At 36.5% G+C, this 17,824-nt stretch overlaps 3 protein-coding genes across 3 annotated transcripts; all 3 read right to left on the bottom strand.

The window, feature by feature from the left end:
• Positions 1–600: 600 nt before the first annotated feature.
• Positions 601–2,438, bottom strand: LOC110421648 (vitellogenin-like protein). Its single transcript, XM_021435285.1, has 2 exons — positions 2,339–2,438; positions 601–2,136 (listed from the first exon to the last, which is right to left on the bottom strand). The coding sequence occupies exon 2, from the start codon at positions 2,022–2,024 to the stop codon at positions 732–734; it is 1,293 nt and encodes a 430-aa protein (XP_021290960.1). The 5' UTR covers positions 2,025–2,136; positions 2,339–2,438; the 3' UTR covers positions 601–731.
• A 4,339-nt stretch (positions 2,439–6,777) lies between these two features.
• On the bottom strand, positions 6,778–9,932 carry SWEET17 (Nodulin MtN3 family protein). Its single transcript, XM_021434538.2, has 6 exons — positions 9,485–9,932; positions 9,284–9,320; positions 8,956–9,166; positions 8,698–8,859; positions 7,329–7,448; positions 6,778–7,210 (listed from the first exon to the last, which is right to left on the bottom strand). The coding sequence occupies exons 1-6, from the start codon at positions 9,516–9,518 to the stop codon at positions 7,061–7,063; spliced, it is 714 nt and encodes a 237-aa protein (XP_021290213.1). The 5' UTR covers positions 9,519–9,932; the 3' UTR covers positions 6,778–7,060.
• A 1,078-nt stretch (positions 9,933–11,010) lies between these two features.
• On the bottom strand, positions 11,011–17,605 carry MFP2 (multifunctional protein 2). Its single transcript, XM_021434537.2, has 18 exons — positions 17,264–17,605; positions 16,408–16,479; positions 16,234–16,299; positions 16,093–16,149; positions 15,937–16,004; positions 15,775–15,856; positions 15,071–15,126; positions 14,645–14,947; positions 14,471–14,557; positions 13,809–13,983; positions 13,580–13,701; positions 13,324–13,487; positions 12,975–13,229; positions 12,764–12,885; positions 12,557–12,678; positions 12,191–12,339; positions 11,966–12,104; positions 11,011–11,426 (listed from the first exon to the last, which is right to left on the bottom strand). The coding sequence occupies exons 1-18, from the start codon at positions 17,364–17,366 to the stop codon at positions 11,391–11,393; spliced, it is 2,178 nt and encodes a 725-aa protein (XP_021290212.1). The 5' UTR covers positions 17,367–17,605; the 3' UTR covers positions 11,011–11,390.
• Between the last annotated feature and the right edge of the window lie 219 nt (positions 17,606–17,824).

Raw genomic sequence — 17,824 nt, forward strand, 5'->3', positions numbered from 1 at the left:
ATGTTTTAGGCTGTTAGTACAGAAAACACAGAGGTTGAAGCAGCTGGCAAAATATTAATTGTTTGTTTGGTAAAAAAAAACCTATAATAAATGATACTGAAAACAACAAATCTTTTGATGGTTTTTAAATTAACATAGGCCCATAAAAATCGAACAGTCAAGGAGATGTTAACATGGGGCTAGTACTCCCATTTACACATAGCCAAGCAATAAATATGTTTGTATTAGAACGTCCAGTGTGTCCAAGACCAACAAACATGTGTATGCATGTGATCAGGGAAAAAACTTGTTACAGAATATTAAAAACCCACATTTTCTCTGCCATTACATTAAGGTACAACTTAGAAATAAACACTACAAAGATTAAAGAATACAATTTTTTTTAACAGAAAACTTCTGCAGATCACAAAGTGAACAGATAATCATAAATTTGTTTGACCAGTATCTTCTCCTCCTTGAACCAGTTTCACTTTGCCTAACTCACCTGAGTTCTGATAGTAGTATTCCATCAGTGCTGATCTCAGTTACCCAACAGAGGTAAGGACCAGGCAACTAATCTATAAACAGAATTATTTGCAGATATATAGAAACAAAAAAAAATTAAGAAAGAAAAAGAGTGTAACATTACTAATGGAATGGAGTCCAAGAAAGATCATAAACACAGAAATAAGCAGGTAACCAAATGTAATGTGTATTAACCGAAATCAAGAGCCACCACCAAGTTCTTCTCTTTAGCCTCTAACAGCCAACAAGGAAGGAATTGCTGCCAGATTGGGAGTTGTGTTCTTGCTGTTTGATTCTCTAATGATGGTATCTCTCTTACCATCTTTAGAAGAAGGCTTGCTGAAAGCTCTCATGGGGCTGGCAAAAGCCCAACCCCAACTCTTACTCCTACCATGAACAAGAGTCCCTGCCGTTGATTTCCCATTGACATCCTCAGCTGAAGACGACACCCAGTAAGAAGATGAGGATGAGGATGACGAAGAAGAGGTTATGATGAAACCACCAAAAATGCCACCGCACTTAACCCTTTCTTTCATTGCAGATGATGAGGCAGCAACTTTTGGTTTGCCTTCCCTTTGTGACTCCACTCTTCTAAGAGTGCAATCTCCAAACCCAGTTGAGATTCTTTCAAAGAAATCACCAGAGAAACTCCTGCTTCCACAACCAACAGATCTGGATCTTGAAACCTTGCGCTCAAATGATGACGCAGAGGGAGTAGCTTGACTATTAGGACTATCATCATCCTCCACGACCACAATGCCTCCTCTCTTGGACAATGATGATCCCAAGCATTTCTCCTTTGGCTTCACAACAGAACTACTGGCTGCAGCTCCTGCTGGTGTTGTTGTTGTTGTTGCTCTTGCTGTCGTTGCTGTTGTTGCAGCTACTACCGGTGCTGCTAAAGAAGCAATTTTTTCTAGCTTTTTGGTACTATGGGACTTGGAAGAAAGATAAAGAAATGACCAGAAGCCACTTCTCTTCCTGGGGCTAGAGTCCTCACGATCATCCACGGAAGCATCCAAGAAACGGCCTCTCCTAGGAGTTGTAGTGGACTTGCTTCTCTTAAAAACGATATCAGCAGCAGCATGATGGTCTGATGATGCCACCATGATCTTCTTCTTCTTCTTTGCCGAAAGGAACGGGATCCTGGCCCGCCTTGTATAATATTCTTGATAATGACTATTATTGCCATTATCATTCCTACTTTTTGTTGGTGTTGGACGGACAGGCAGAGAAAGAGAAAGCGAAGTAGAAGAAGTACCAACAACACCATTGCCACAACTAGCACCAACGGCACCAGTATCAGATCTAAAAGAAGGAGAAGAAGAAGAAGATGATGATGACCCACGAATAGGCAAAGGAAAAGAAGAAGAAACCAACTTCCCTAGCTTTTCTTGAAGGCAAAATGCACAGATCCCACCAGGGTTGTTTCTATAAGGATGATCACTGCACTGCATGCCATCTCCCATATCTTCTTCACCAACACCAACCCTTCCTCCTCCTTTGATTCCTTCCATCATGTTATCTTCGAAGGCAATATCTATTGAGATTCTCCAAGCTGCAAATCTTTTCCTTGTTATTGCTCTCTTTTCATGTCAAAGATGTGGCTTTCTTTTCCAAGTCACTTTTTTCCTGCTAAGAAGAGATGAGAGAGAGAGAGAGAGAGAGAGAGAGAGAGAGAGAAGGGAAGATGCAAACAAAAGAAGAGGAGCAGAGGGTCAGAGAGTGTAATTGAGTGGGAAAAAAAATGGCATTGAAGTAAGAGGGGGAAGGGGGGTTAGCGGAAGGACTGAAAGGGAGAGAGTCCCCAGGAGCACGTGCAAGACTGACTTACCAATACATTAAATAAAGTGTATAACAAAGACAAGCTAAACCCTAAACTTTTTGCCTCAAAGCACCAGCACAAGAATCTACAAAAGTTTTTCTCTCTCTCCCTCTCACGTACTCTGAGCTTGCTCTGGAGTTTTTAAAGTTGTTTGCTTGCCCTCTTTTTTATGTTAGTAGAATTTTTAGAAGGAGAAAAATGCTTCTGCTTTCTCTTGGATGGACAGTAGATTCCCTCTTTCTGCCATTAGATTATTACTATTTGGCTGCCCTTCCTCCCAAAGCTACGTGTCAAGTTCCCTCCATCAAGAGTCACTCGCCGGTATCAGTACTGTGGTCAGTGGCGTCTACAATATTTTTGTGTTCCCACAAGTATAAAGTTCATGGACTGTTAAAAAAGGACTTACCCCTTCACCAGGGATGAGGATGACACTTTGACAATGAATACCATGAAACTTAGAACTATGGAAAGAGTATTGAGTCTTGTTTCAATGATTAGGCCAGTAGTTTCACCCCTGGCATTGATAGATTTCGGATTTCCATGGCTCGAGTTAATCCAATTCAAGTGATATAATGATAAGTCCGCGTAGTTTAATGGTCCACAGGGAAAAGAAATTTTTGTGTCTTAGCTTAAACCTGGTTCCAGGGAAAAAACTGTGACTATTTTGCTTAACCAGAAGACTCTGGTAGATAGCGGCAGCAAAGCCAAGCAAGCAAGGCCCACGGTGACCCCCTGGGGAAACTGTATTTGACCAAACGTCTTCATCCTTTTCATTACTTGAACAGAATCTCCCTGGTGGGACTCAATTATCTGTATTGCTATGCAGCATTTATTATGAGAATTGAAAACAACCTTCTGCCAAGCGTATGACTCGATTTACTCCATTAATACATACGTGTATGTGACCTATCTGATTAAGAGTTCTCGAGCTTTCATTCAGTCGCTCACACGCCGCTATGAAAAGCCTCAGAAAGTCAGAATTGGTGAGAAAATAATCAGAGCAATCACAGACATATTGGTCCATTGCTGGATTCATGCACAATCTTCTAACATTGGTGGGGATCCCACTTGTTTTTTTGCTCATCCTCCAATCTTTGACAGCATAACCATCAATACCCAATTTTTCATTTTTGCATTAATTAAGAGTTGAAGATGAAATACTACAGCAAAAGGATAAGTGATTGCACAAAGCACCTATATATAGAGACTACAATAAATAATGGAAATGTACCCATAGTTCTAGTTTTCATTGTCACACATTTAATGCAACAAAAACTAAAACAAAGTTATGAATGGAAATAAATACAAAAGACAAAGATTAAAAAAGGGGGTGATGACTGTGTCACGTGTAGAATTGTACATAATGCTCTTGAGTAGTTCATCCAAACTTGCTGAAGTTTTGATTCCATCTAAACTTATTGTGTAACGTGTCTATTTTATTTAAATTAATTCAAAAATAAATTTAGCATAAAATCTTTTGGTAAACCCTAAACAAGTTATTCAATGGTCCTATTGGAATCAGGACCCGATTTGAATTACACCATTAATACTTCCAATTACACAAGTACTTCAATAATTATTATCTAAAAGCTTTTTCTTATATTGGGTCGAGGAAGGACTCAAGCATCTTTAATTAGAAAGTTATATATATTTACCATTAAATCAAATGTTTAACTGTTAATATTACATAATTATTCTTAATAGAAAGATCATGGTTAAATTAAACTTAATCGAAATTTGTTTATCGTTGGATGAAGATGCATACGAAGATCTTCACTGTTTTTGTCGTGGAATCTTCAATTTAAATTTTCGAAATTTCTTTAAAATTAAAATTTGTGTCAAAACTTTTACGTATATAAAATACTTCGAGTTATGTAAACAAAAGGATACATACTTATTATTGAACCAAATGCAGACAAGATGTATCCAAAAGGAACCGTTAACAATAGTACATTATTTTGAGGCAATGTGGGTGAGAATGAGAGATCAACAGTACATATAATTTGATCTTAACGGGAAGATCATAGTTAGGCTAAGCTTGATCGAAATTTATCCACCGTTGGATGAAGATGCACATGGAGATCCTCACTGTTTTTGTCTCTTGTGAGCACCCCGTGGAAGGGGTGAACCGAATAGCTAAGTTTTAAAGAGTATTACATGGTTTAGTTGGATTTTTGCATTTATTAATGGAAGCTAATGGTGGGTACGAGTCTCTATTTCCGTTACCACATGATTGAATCCCAAATAGTGAATCGTCTCCATCCCTGGATTTTACTCCATCGTCTCTTTCTGATCACAGCTTCCCCTTTCCTGCCGTTCGATCGTGATTACCGAATCCTAGCCCTTCATCCCCTTTTGTTCGATTCTCCTTTGGATTGATGTATCGACGTTCCCCTCTTGCTTGCTTTGATCATATATATATATATATATATATATATATATATATATATATAGAACGGCTCGTACATGCCTTTTGTCCTTGCCATGGGACTGATTTATTTCCCTTAGGAGATGCATTGATGCTCATGTCGTGCTCTCAAAGGATCCATTTTATGATATTGTTGATCTACATTGTGAGGTCGATTTCAAATTACCATAATTCTCTCAATTATGATCTTAACTCTTCTTGCCCAAAGTCGGTTTCAATGTTTCTAATCTGAACGTATTTTTTTTATGATTTAAAACGTTTAGATCTGCAAAGGATTCGGTCAATAAAAACTCATAACAGATGGTTCATATTTTATTTTAAGTTTAATAAATTTTTTGATTAATTGTATTAATTAATCAAAATATCATTTATCATTTTTTATTTCACATAATACTAACTTAACTACTGACAATTAATCTATCATTAATCATAAAAACATATTTAATTCAAAATAAAAGTATAAAAATTTTATTGAACATAATCGTAAAATAAAGTTTTGTTAAAATTTTTTTCTGAATATTATACCATAATACCCATCATTGCTTCTATTAATAAATACAATTACTCAAAAGCGTAACAAATTAAGAGCAAATTAAAGATGAAGTTATGAGTAGCTTGGGTTTCTCTACAATTCTCCAATATAACCATGGAAAAAATGAAAAAATGTGGACAAAGCCATAACTTTATGAAGAATTAAAATATATACTACATACCAACCACAAAGACTTCATGATCAATCCATCATGGCAATGAAGCATGAAACTAAGACAACAAATCATTACATAAAATAAGGAAGAAGACGAATCAAAGAAAGAGGGAGAGTGATTGAGGTTTGGACTAAGTGTGATATGTCCAACCAAAAGTGTTTGAATCTTTAGATTATTATACAATTTAATGGATCTGCTTTGGTTTTTAGAATATTATCTTTGTGCTTTTGTGCCATTTTTTGCTTAGGGTTTAAGCCGCTGCCCTTGTACTCTAATATTCAGCAGATAAGGACAAGAAAAATCTTAGGGTTCATCAGTCCTACAGTTATATATATATAGAGGGAGTGAAATTGGGGGACCATTCATACTTTTAAGGCACATTGCATACTTCTGGGGCACAGATGCACGACCATGTTAACAAATGCTTACTTCATTTTTTTATATCATATGATGAAACAAAATGTTTTATTTGCATGGACAGGTGAGCAACAACTGCAAAGCACCCTAAGAGAGGACTATTGTTTTGGGGTCAAGGATATATAAAATAGAAGAAGAAAAAAATTGAGTAAGAAGAAATGCTGACTTGTTTAAAGCAACAAAATCGGAGCTTCATTTCGAGTTTATCTTTCGAATGCATTCTCCGATAAGTTAATTTCATTGCAGATGAATCAGCAACATTAAGAAACTTTTTGGGTTTTTACTCTTTAGTTTTTTATCGTGTTCGGTTATTCGATTTTATCTCTTCATCTTTTTAATTTCGAATTAAAATCTATTAGTTGCATAAAACAATTTTATGTGTGCATGTTAAGATATTTCATGATCATTTGTGTAGTTAAATAAACAAATAATGAAGACTTAAGCCCTTGAACCTTATTCCTTTAGTAGCTTAATCTACATAATAAGGCAGGAGTTGGACCGGCAACCCGAAGAAAGAAAGTAAGAATTCGGACAAGTGTGGATCTTCACATTAAGAGATTGAAATGATTGAAAAAAGCTCTAAGCCTAACATGTTATGGGCAAAGCCCAATCTTAGGTCAAATTGGGTTGGGTTGGGTTGGGTTGGGTTGGAATATTTCAGTTGTTAGCCCAACTGTACAGCCATAGATTAGGAAATGGTGTATGCTAAAAATTTTTAAAAATAATAAAAAATAAAGAAACTAAACTCCCATATAATTAAAATAAGAAATTTACGTAATTACGCATCATAATTAATATTTTTCTCTAATTAAACAGAGATGCAATCCGGTACGTGTATCAGTTTAAACAAATTAATAAGCTAATAAACTGAATTAAAAAAAAAAAAACTTTAGGACTTCAAAAAATCTCTCTGTCGTATAGGTGAACCCATTCTATGATAATAGTAGTTTGTTTACATAAAACATCGACAAGCCATTTAATATTTATGATTGATGCTACTGCTTTGATTGAAGCTTTTTCTTCTTTTTTTTTTCTTTTTTGTTGTTGTTGTCTCCCTTTGAGCCTGAAATAGTCTCACAATAGGGCAATGGTGGTGGTACCATTCCTCCAGCCATTTTGTTGTAGTGGGAAACCAACCCAAATCCCATTCGGTTTGCATGCATGCATATGAGTACATGGCTAGTGCAATGGCGATATGAGGGGCTCCTTTTGCCATCCTTGTTCCATTAATCCTTCTGAAATGTTGTTTGATGATGGCTTTCCGTTTCTGTAAATGGTATAGAGCAAAAGCTGTGCTGTTCCTAGTAGGAAACCTATCCCATTTGGTATCTATACCAAAGACAAAATAAACATATAATCTTATGTGTGTATATATATATAAGACCCTATAATATTACTATATTATGAATTTATGATGATGATGATGATGGAAGGGAAGAGAAGTTACCCCAAGGAAATAGTCTTGCACGAGCAAAGCATAGAAAGCCCAGATTCCTCCATTCAAGAAAAGGAAAAACGAGAGGAAGAATGGCATGTACTCCACACTCTTGGTAGTCACCACTGTTTTCTGAAACCAATATAGTAGTAATTAAAAGATCATTAAAATCCACCTCTCTATATATAATTTGTCAATGTTGAACTTAATGGTTTTTCGCAATTTCACCTGTTAAATCATTTGTATTCCTAAAAATGTGTTAAATTTATCACATTTCTAATCAAGATTTTAAGTTTTTTAACGTGTAAAATACGGTTTTTTAATGAGGGTTTGAAACCCAACTTATTGCATTTGAAGAGTTTCTCTCGATTAATAAACAATGAGAATTCGTCTATTTTGAAGTGACAAAATGTGAATAAAATACAAAACTTAATAAAAAAGAAATTAATAAACTCTAACTCTAATTATCTAAATATTTAATAAAGAATGTAAACTGGCTTATATATCCACCGAAAACAGAAATGGAAAAATTAGAAAAAGGCAAAGGCAAGAAAAAGAAAGCTAAACTAAGATGAGGCCAAGCAAAGGGCCCTCATGCAGCTGCCGAAGGAGCAGATGCAAGCAGCAGTTACAAGAACTATAGATTTATTTCATTTGTACAATTTTTCCCTGTCCGTGTAAAAGGACTGCACAACTGCAAAATGCAAACCCCAATTGGCAATGGAAATTACCTCAATTGCTCAAAATATCTTTTGAATAACTGAAGGAAGCGGAGAGAGAGCTAATTTCAATCATGGGTCCCAACATGTAACCAGTACCTTGTGATTGTTTTGATGTTACCTTTTTATTTGTATGATTAGTTTTTCATCGAATTATTGCATCGTTTTATGATGTTTAATTTATAAATATGAGAGAGAGGTTTGGTAACCTAACTCCTTAAAGAAATGTTTACTATTATTATATACAGCTGGGGTGAGCTGTTGACCATAAACAACTATAATGTACACTTTTGGTGCACTAGGAAACACTTGTTATGGTGGAAATTTCATCAAAACTGGGAGACCGAAGACAAAAAGGAAAAAGGATGATAGAAGACAACAGCAAATTTAGACGAAAATTTTGCTTAATATGATATTTTTAAAGTTATATTTCATTTAAAAACTCGTTGTATTGACAATCATTGACTTATTTCTCCAACATAGTTTTAAGAAGACATAGTAGAGATCGTAATTTATAGTAGTAGAGATGTTTATGCTGTATATATCTTATAATGGCTAATTCAGGAGATTAATTTTTTGTTTTTGCTTGCGGATTTTCAATCTTTTCATTAAAAGAAATCTGGGAATGAGGCAAAGCATAGAGAAGATCAAGGGGTTGTTACCATGGCAGCCAAAGGGGAGCCATACATGATGATGTTGAGGCCTGCGCACATGAAGCCTATTGCATCGATACGAGTTTCTCCTTTCAATGCTAACTGAGTGACCACAATGGCTGCTGCTAGAAAACCCACATCTAATATCCCTACGAGAATGCCTGTCTTGACCTGGAAATATGTGAAGATTAAGCCAAGAGTTTACTAGGGTAAGTGACAGTGAGATTTCTCCTATTCTAGAAAAGTGAAAGAAAATCTTAAGTTTACCCTCATCTTTTTTGGTGCATATATGAGGAACAAAACAACGTAGACAGCTTCGACCAGGATGCCAAAGCCATTAACAGTGGCGACAAGGAGTCCTCCAGGCTTGGTGATTCCATAGTAAGTCCACAAGGATGAATTCAACAGTGTGCAAATGTATGGAAGGCTCTCAAAATCCTCTGTCGACTGATGCTTTATTATTCTCCAAAATGTCCCACTGCAGAAACAAAACCAAACCCAGAGTTAGGTTTTAGATCATGGAAATCAGCCATTTTCATCTTATTATTTTTACGTTTCAAGCTGAGAAGGGTATATACGGCTAACGAAGGCTTACATTGGAGACAGAAAAACCAGAACTGAGATGACATTGCCTGCATGAAGAAATCAAAACATGAGACTTTCATTTCATGTATCTTTGCAGAAAGATCTACTCATGATCAGAAGCTTAAACAGTCAAACTCATACTGGCAGAATGAGAAATTTATAGTACAGGTAAAGAACTAAAAGAAGTAAAGTACCGATGTTTGTGCCTTACCGACAACACCCACAATGAAACTTGACCCAACCATATCTAGTGAAAATATTGGGAAAAAAATGGCAAAAAGAAGATTGTATGCTTGACAATTAAAGGGAAGATTGGGGAAGCTAGCTTAAGAAAGGAAAGGAGGGGGAATTAGTCTTGCTTTACACCATTTTTTAAGCGCCATACATGGTAGATTTAGAAAGCCTGCCAACTCGATGCAATTATTTTGTACCATAGAAGATGATACTCCTTGGAGAGTACTTTATGCAGTTTAAGTTTGCCATATGGCTAGGTCCCTATGATATTTTCCCTGTTAAAAAGTAGTGGATGATATAAGGTTGTCAAACAGTTTATGACACAAGAATCACATGAATATTAATACTCTTTTCGTCTCTTTTTTGAAAGGTGGAAAGGAAGAGCACCGTAAAAAGAAAAGAAAGACTGATAACATGATTACAAATCTAGAAAAATGGTAAAATGTGATCTAATCCGCATGAGAAATTCGATTTTGGAGGTATATAATAATAGGAGGCAAAGAATGAGGGCCCTGGAAGACTGAAATCTCTCATTCTGTATCACTCGTTGTTGTATAGTTTATGTTGAAACGAGGATCACATGCTCACCCACTTGCACCAAGGCTACCATTCTCTTCCATTTCTTGATTACAAAAATCCCCACAGACAAAGAGTACTGTGGTGGATTAATTAATTAACAAATAATTATGGTGCTAATCAAGAGGGGCCCTACAGCTTTGAAAATAAAAAATTTATGACAACCCCCTAAAGAAATTGCAGGAATTTTGGAGCTCTTCCCTTTGTTTTGTGGTGGCATGGGGATACTCGCTTTAACTAAATGCTGATTGGAATCTGAGTTCAGACTTTGTTGGGGCTTTTTCTCGATGTAGATTGGCCTTTTGGGTGTAGCCAAAATCTTTGTTCATCTCTTTTTAGGGATTATTTCTAGCATTTGGTGAACTTATGAACATAAATTTATTTCAAGCTCGACCTTGCCAATACATGGTTTCATCGGGTGGCTTTTTTTCAGGGTTTTCTCCAAGTTTGTCTTTCCTTTCTTTGTCCTGTCATCTTAGTAGCATCTGTGAATGAACGTGTGTGTATTCCTACTTTAAGAAAATAAATAGTATTCAAGGATTTAATTTAGGTTTCTGTGGTCTTCCGCATTGTTCCTGCTAGAGACTAAGAACTTCATGTGGAGTGGACAGCAAGGACAGCGGCATGGCTCTCTAGCCTCATAATTGCCTCATATGGCATCCCATCCTGTCTATTTCATTTGCCAAAGCAGAGGCCCTGCAGTAATGACCCATGAAAACAATATATTAACAAGACTTACAGCTGGCAGATAAGAGTTACACCATTAACCGGGCAACCACATGGGGCCATTGTTTGCAATAATTTCTTTGTTTTGAGCAGCATCTGTCACTCAATTCTCTTTTCAAGGCAGGCTAGAGTTGTGATCATATCATTAAACCAAGCATACATACATGGGTTAAAGGATAATCCAGGGTTTTCAGGCAACAATAGCAAAAAAATCGTGAAGAAGATCGAATAAATCTGGAAGGGGTCAGCAGAAACGAATAACATCAAGGATTTCCGAGACAGACGGTTCTTGAGAAGAAAACCAAAGACTACTAGAGATAATAGAAAAATTGACTACAGCTGTTGAGTGTTGACAATATAAGATGAATAGTACACATTAACCTTTTAAGATTGCTTTCAGGAATTCATCTGAGACGTTTCTTGTTATCCATGTTTCATTCTTTAACTTATCTTGCCGCCTCAAATTTTACATTTCATAACATTATTCAGCTCAATCTTGAGCTATCTGTCCAGCCTTGGAAAAGGAAATTCGAAAAGAAAACATAGGAGATCTTCAGCAGTGGGCAGTGCAGCAATCAGTCTTACAATCGAGATTTTGCCTGCTCCACCGGTGCACTCTGCAATGAAACAGTTCAATCATCAGGATTGAAGAAATTACAGTGTGCAATATCAGCTACGTAATGACCCCAGATAAATGATGGAAAGCAACCTAATATAGTATATAGTTTACTGATAGACCATGCCTATTCTGTGGTGCAAAAGGCAGGTAATTTCAGCCAACTACTTCCATGCCACACAACAAGCACAGGATTTAACTGTTTGAATTGGTTTATGCGAAATAGCAATCAGTAAAATCTTGCTTAACAAAGACTGTTTGAATAGATTTTTCAATTAAGGGCCAGTGTTGTAAAACGAAACAAATACATCATCCCAATCCTTTAAAATACTTAACTATGTTGCATCAAGTGACTGACACTTGCACTGATAACAGTTGACAAATTTCCCTACTCAATGAGAGGAAAAGGAACGCCATAATAAAATAGTGGCATGAATAATAATTGGTAGGTCATAAACAATCCTCATAATGCACGTAATAACTCATGAATTCACCACTCAAATAATATAGCAAACAATCTACAGTTTCAGGTTTTCTTACCAATGGAGCACCCTTGGCAGCTCGTTCAGCCAAGAAGGCACAAGGCTTGAAAAATTCTCCATACATCTTTGACCATTCCTCCAGTCTTGAATAGATGTACTTAGATCCAAGAGAATCAGCCCAAAACATGATTCCTCCCCTTAAAAAAGTTAAAAGTAATTTATTATATTAAGAAATCAATGAAATTCCAGAAGGATTAATTAAAACATTGACAAGGTTACAAACCTGTAAGGTGGAAATCCCATGCCCATAACAGCAGCGATGTCAAGGTCTGCTGCTTTCACTGCAATACCTTCTGCAAAAACTCGGCAGGCCTCATTCACCACTGGAAAGAATATCATCTCCACAATGTCCTTCTCTGACAATTTCACAAACTGCATACAAGTGTAGTCCCACAAATATGAGGTAAACAAAGAGTGAGACATATGAAAAGGGAGAGAGAGTGAGAATTAGATTTTCTGTTCTTTATAATGTTAATATTAACATATTAAGGGGCTTGTCCTTCACAGTATTAGATGTGACCATAGCACCAAGCAAAATAAAATAATAGCGACACCAAACACAACAGTTTCAAACACAGAGAAGACAGACCTTAGGGTCAACGGCTACACCCGAGAAGCTCCTTGCCTTCTCAATGTACTTCTTTAGTTCAGGATCAGGACTAGCTTTGCGTTTATTATCATACAAATAAAAACCTCTGTGAGTAGTTTCACCTGAAACAAAGTGGAACAGGATGAACAAAATATGCTTGAATATGTAATTTTTTTGTCAGCTAAGGCCCAATAATGAAAATCATACCTGCTCTCTTATCCTCTTGCATAATTGGGATAAGCAATGATTTATAGGTTCTCTCATGAAAGCTCTCAACAAACTGCATGCCAGTTGCAATTGCAACACCAAAACCAACCAGGTCAGCCAATCTGCATAAATAAGAAACTTACTGAGTCTGGTTCACTGACACATCAAAGTTTGACGCAGTAGTAAAATGTCATAAACATGAATCCAGTACCTGAATGGACCCATTGGCATTCCAAACTTGGTAATTACTCGGTCAATCTGATAAACATCTGTTCCCCGTTCAACAAGGAAAAGGCCTGCTTGTGTGTATGGGAAGAACATCCTATTGACAGCAAACCCTGTGCAATTTCCTACAACAACTGGAGTTTTCCTTATTTTCTTCCCAACATCGAGCAAGTCAACAATTATTTGGGGAGATGTCTGCTTGGTGTGAACAATTTCCAATAGTGGCATGATGTGAGCCGGACTGCATCAGATAGAAAGGTTGATATATGAACCATCTGAGTGAGGAAACAGCAGAAGGAAGCAGAAAAACAGGGACAACTATACTGGAATAATACCTAAAGAAATGAGCCCCAACAATCCGATCCTGGGATTTGGTCCTCTCGGCAATCAAGTTCAAATCAATTGTGGAAGTATTACTAGCAAGTATGCAATGTGGAGGGCAGTATTTCTCAAGATCAGCAAAAATTTGTTGCTTCAGAGTAACATTCTCAATTACCGCCTGTCACAAGGTTTATAACAAATTATGAATATTAAATCTCTAGATAGCAAATTGTAGGAAAGGCAAAATGAATAACACATATCATTAACTACCTCAATGACCATGTCCACATCTCTAAAGCTTTCATAGTCAAGAACACCCCTAAGCAGTGAGATAGTTTTTTCAAACTTTTCTTGAGTCATTTTCCCTTTCTTAACTCGGCTTTGTAGATTGGCTGAACAGAAAAGAATAGGATCTCACAAACAAGCAACTTCCTAAAATGTAAACTACATCAAAATTGGACATCAGAAAAGAAAATAAATAAAGCAGGTCTAGTCTCACCTTTGACTCTACCAATCCCAGCCTCCAAGAATTTCTCATTCACTTCTTTCAGGATTAGTGTATAATTGCTAAGAATCAATGCAGTTGCTATTCCAGAGCCCATTAAACCTCCACCTAGTATAGCAACTTTCTTCACTCGTCTTGGCACTAGGCCCCTATCAGTGATCCCAGGAACCTGTCAATAGCTAGGACATAAGTGTTTGTAAAAAGCTAAGTAGACAAGGTAGCAAAGGTTAGTGGTAGCATCCAGGCTACCTTTTACAAAGGCCTGGATCACTTGATGCTTTGAAGAGTGTAATGTAAAAAAGCTCAAGAGTCATTATATTTGACATCAAATCATTTCTATCAATTATCAATTGAGAGCCACAAGTTTGAGCTACAAATTACAAGCCAGATAAACTACATCCAAAAATAAATCAATCAACCAAAGCACTATGAACATCATTGATGAGAGAGATGGAGGATTTTAATCAAAAGTTTGTTCTTTAATCAGACTAACCAAAATGAAAAGCAAAAAAGATTAACTATATTAGCTACCAAATGAAGAGCTGAAATATAAACATATAAAACCATCTATCTAATCAACATACAATTGCAAGATCTATCAAGTGTATATTTGAAATGAAAAACAAACAGTTCCCAATAGTAATTATCCTTCAAACCTTTGATGTTCCACGCTGAGCAAAGAAGACGTGGATCAAGCTTTTGCAGGTGTCAGATTTGAGAAGTCCTTGGAAATCTTCAGCCTCCTGCCAATATCAGACATGCCATTTAAAGTTGTAATTTTAGCTGTGAGTACAAAAGCAAGTAAAATGGTACTTGGGATACGTAGAGACCTTCCACAGCCCAGCCTTTGGACCAGCAACTATGCCCTCTTCAATAACATCAATACAAACCAAGGGGTGTTTGAGATTTGGCGCCTGCTTCCGAGCCTGTGCTCTAGCAAAATTAAGTATTTCCCTTGCCTCCCCAAGGGGCTCTAACTTATCAGTTTTATAAAGGCTAGCAACCCACGGTTTTCTCCGTTCCAAAATAGCTAGTGCCCATTGCCGTGCGGTGTTTACCAGCTCATGAGACGAAACAACAGCATCCACAAGGCCCAACCCAAGGGCTTCTTCACCTTTAACAGGCTTTGATGTCTATTTAAGGGAAAGATGGGGAGAGAAGAAAATGCTATGTTAATGAACAGAGACCTTAATATTGTAACCATATCAAATCATACCAAAGTCAGATTTATACAAAAAGCTGATCTAACCACATACCAACATCATTTCAAGGGACTTAGCGAGACCAACAAGACGTGGAAGCCGCTGTGTTCCTGACCCAATTTAGGAGCATGAGAATACCAATAGTAGGGAAGAAAACCAGCTGCCCAAAGCTCTCAGCAGAACATAAATAATGCCAACATGACATATTTAATCAAATATCATATAAGAATTTTGCCACACGACTTAGTTCATAAAATAAGACGATTTCAAGTGAAAGTACAACAACATATGTGCTGCTCTGTATCTGTTATCCAAACCTAAACTAAAATACACACACTGCTTCTCATCAGTCCAAGCACCAAGGCTTTGACGCAGATGCCATCTATCGCTTCTTTACCATGAAAAATAAAAATATTTTGAGAAACTGCAATGCAATTTTTTTCCTCCTCTCTGATAACAACATCACAATGTTCTAACGCGTAGAATATTTGAAATGTGTGCCAGAAGAATGGAAAAAAAATAAAGTCCACCTCTACCTTCAAGACACCAGAACATGATACAAACGTTGTACTAATCCATAATGAAGAAGTTGCATAGATATTGAATAGATGGGGAAAAACAATCCATGTCAAGAGAAAAATTGTAAAATTTGCGAAATCTATAACCACATAGCACCTCACATACAAATTAGTTCACCTCAATAACCAATGGCTTTCACATACACAATATAACCAGCATTAACATCCTATTAGTAATACCTCCAAACCCAGGAATTAGTCCAAGTTGAAGCTCAGGCAGGCCTAATTGTGCAGTAGGGGTCGATATACGTGCATGACAAGCCTGAAAGAGAGACACTATAAGATTTAAACTTTCTGAGCAGCAGCATAAGAGATTGTCTGAAGAATTTTAACAATACCTACCATTGCAACCTCTAGACCCCCACCTAAGGCAAGGCCATCAATGGCAGCAACTGAGGGTTTTCTTGCAGCTGAAGTACAAAGCATCTAGAGTGAACATGTTTCCATACAACTTTGATATAGTTTCCAGTTTAAAAATAATTAAAACCAAGTCATTACCTTCTAAAGTGTCACTGAGAACCTCCACTGATATATAGCCAGGCTTTGGTTGCTCCACTGGAAAATACAACTAGCCTTATCAATCTCAATGTGATGCAATATAAGAACATATACTTTAAACAAAAGAGCTAGTATGCATACCATTTCCCCCTTGAATTTTACCAAAAGCTGTAATATCAAAACCACCAGAAAATTTTCCTTTTGCACCTGCTCAAGGGAAAAACAATATTAGTATCTCATTAAACAACTCCAGCAACAAAGACAATATCTTTGCTCAACTTTCCTTTACTTTTAAGGTGATCTCCTTGAATTTACCTGTAACAACAATCGCCTTGACATCATCTCTTCGTAAGGCCTCATCAAAACTCTCTTTCAAGCTTTGCAACACTGTGAGGAAGACACATAAAGCCAATAGACGAGATCAATTGAATATCTCACCACTCTTAGAAAATTATTACAAGTTAATTTTAAAATACAAGAAAGAAAATAAAAATATTTTTCATCGACCAAATCATGGCCTGGCAGTTGCCAAATTTTGAAGAATAAACAAAGCAAATGCAGGACAATTCTCTCTCTTTCTTTAAAGGAATAAAAATGCAGGCCAACCACTGCATTTATTGATCCAAAATTAGCTTTGAACTCCGATCGTGCTCAACATTTCCTTTTTTAATTTTCAACTAAAATCTAACACTCCTTATCCATATTACCGAAATAATAGTAGCTAATTCTGGAGGTTTTCTACAGCTTTATGGATGGAAAAAGGAAAAATATTTAAATAGCATAGAGTGAATTACTTGTGATCGGACCTAAACAGTATCATGTAAGACACTATTAGTTAAATACTAATTGTCTAGAACATTACTTATCCATTTAAAAGCATCAGACCTCTAAACTCTGATCTTTGCAAGAAAAATGCATGTCTGACTTTGTTTTGTTAGGACATGTCGAGTTGACTAATACATCTGTTTTCCTCCTAACTGCATAAAACCCCGCAAAATAATTTTACTAATGAACCAAAAAAATTAAAACTCTTTCCAACAATTTGCATAAAAATTCATCGGCTCACTAACAACAAAGAAACCCCAAGAAACTCCATATCAAAACTTGGATTACGAAGCAAAACACGAAAAGGGTAACTGCGAAAAACAAAGAAGATCTGCAAAAAGGGTACCGTCAAGTGAAAGAGAGTTGACTGGAGGGTTGATAATCGTGATAACAGCAACCCCATCAGCTCCAACTTCTATCGTTGTTCTTCTCTCGTTCTTGCTCCCCATTATCTCCCTTTGTCCTGTGATTGAAATTTTTGTTCTTTATGTTTCGTTTCTTCGATCGAGTTCGTAATCTAAAAGAGCAAAAGAATAATAATTGGGTATGGAAGGAAATAATGAAAAACAGTTCGTTGGGGCGACAATTTATTGAGTTAGAGGAGGTGTCGTGTAAGAATGAAAACAGTGACGTTCGAAGAAGTTTGTACGGTAACCAAAGTTGGGAAAAGATTAGAAGATTTTAATCCGCTGCCGTGCGCTGTGTCTGCTTCACTTGCTATGATATGGTTCGGTTTCGGATGAATTCAGATCCTCACTCGCTCTTTTCGGAGAGTAAATACCACACTCCTACTATTTTTTTACTTAAAAGTAAAAACTCATGATCATTTTTATTTTTTATTTACTATCTATGCCAGTTTTTAAATTTTGATTTATATATAATAAAAAATTAATTACCATCAAACTAA

The sequence above is a fragment of the Theobroma umbraticum genome, unplaced genomic scaffold (assembly GCF_002168275.2).
Source record: "Theobroma umbraticum cultivar Fairchild unplaced genomic scaffold, ASM216827v3 scaffold_130.0, whole genome shotgun sequence".
Classification (NCBI taxonomy): Eukaryota; Viridiplantae; Streptophyta; class Magnoliopsida; order Malvales; family Malvaceae; genus Theobroma; species Theobroma umbraticum.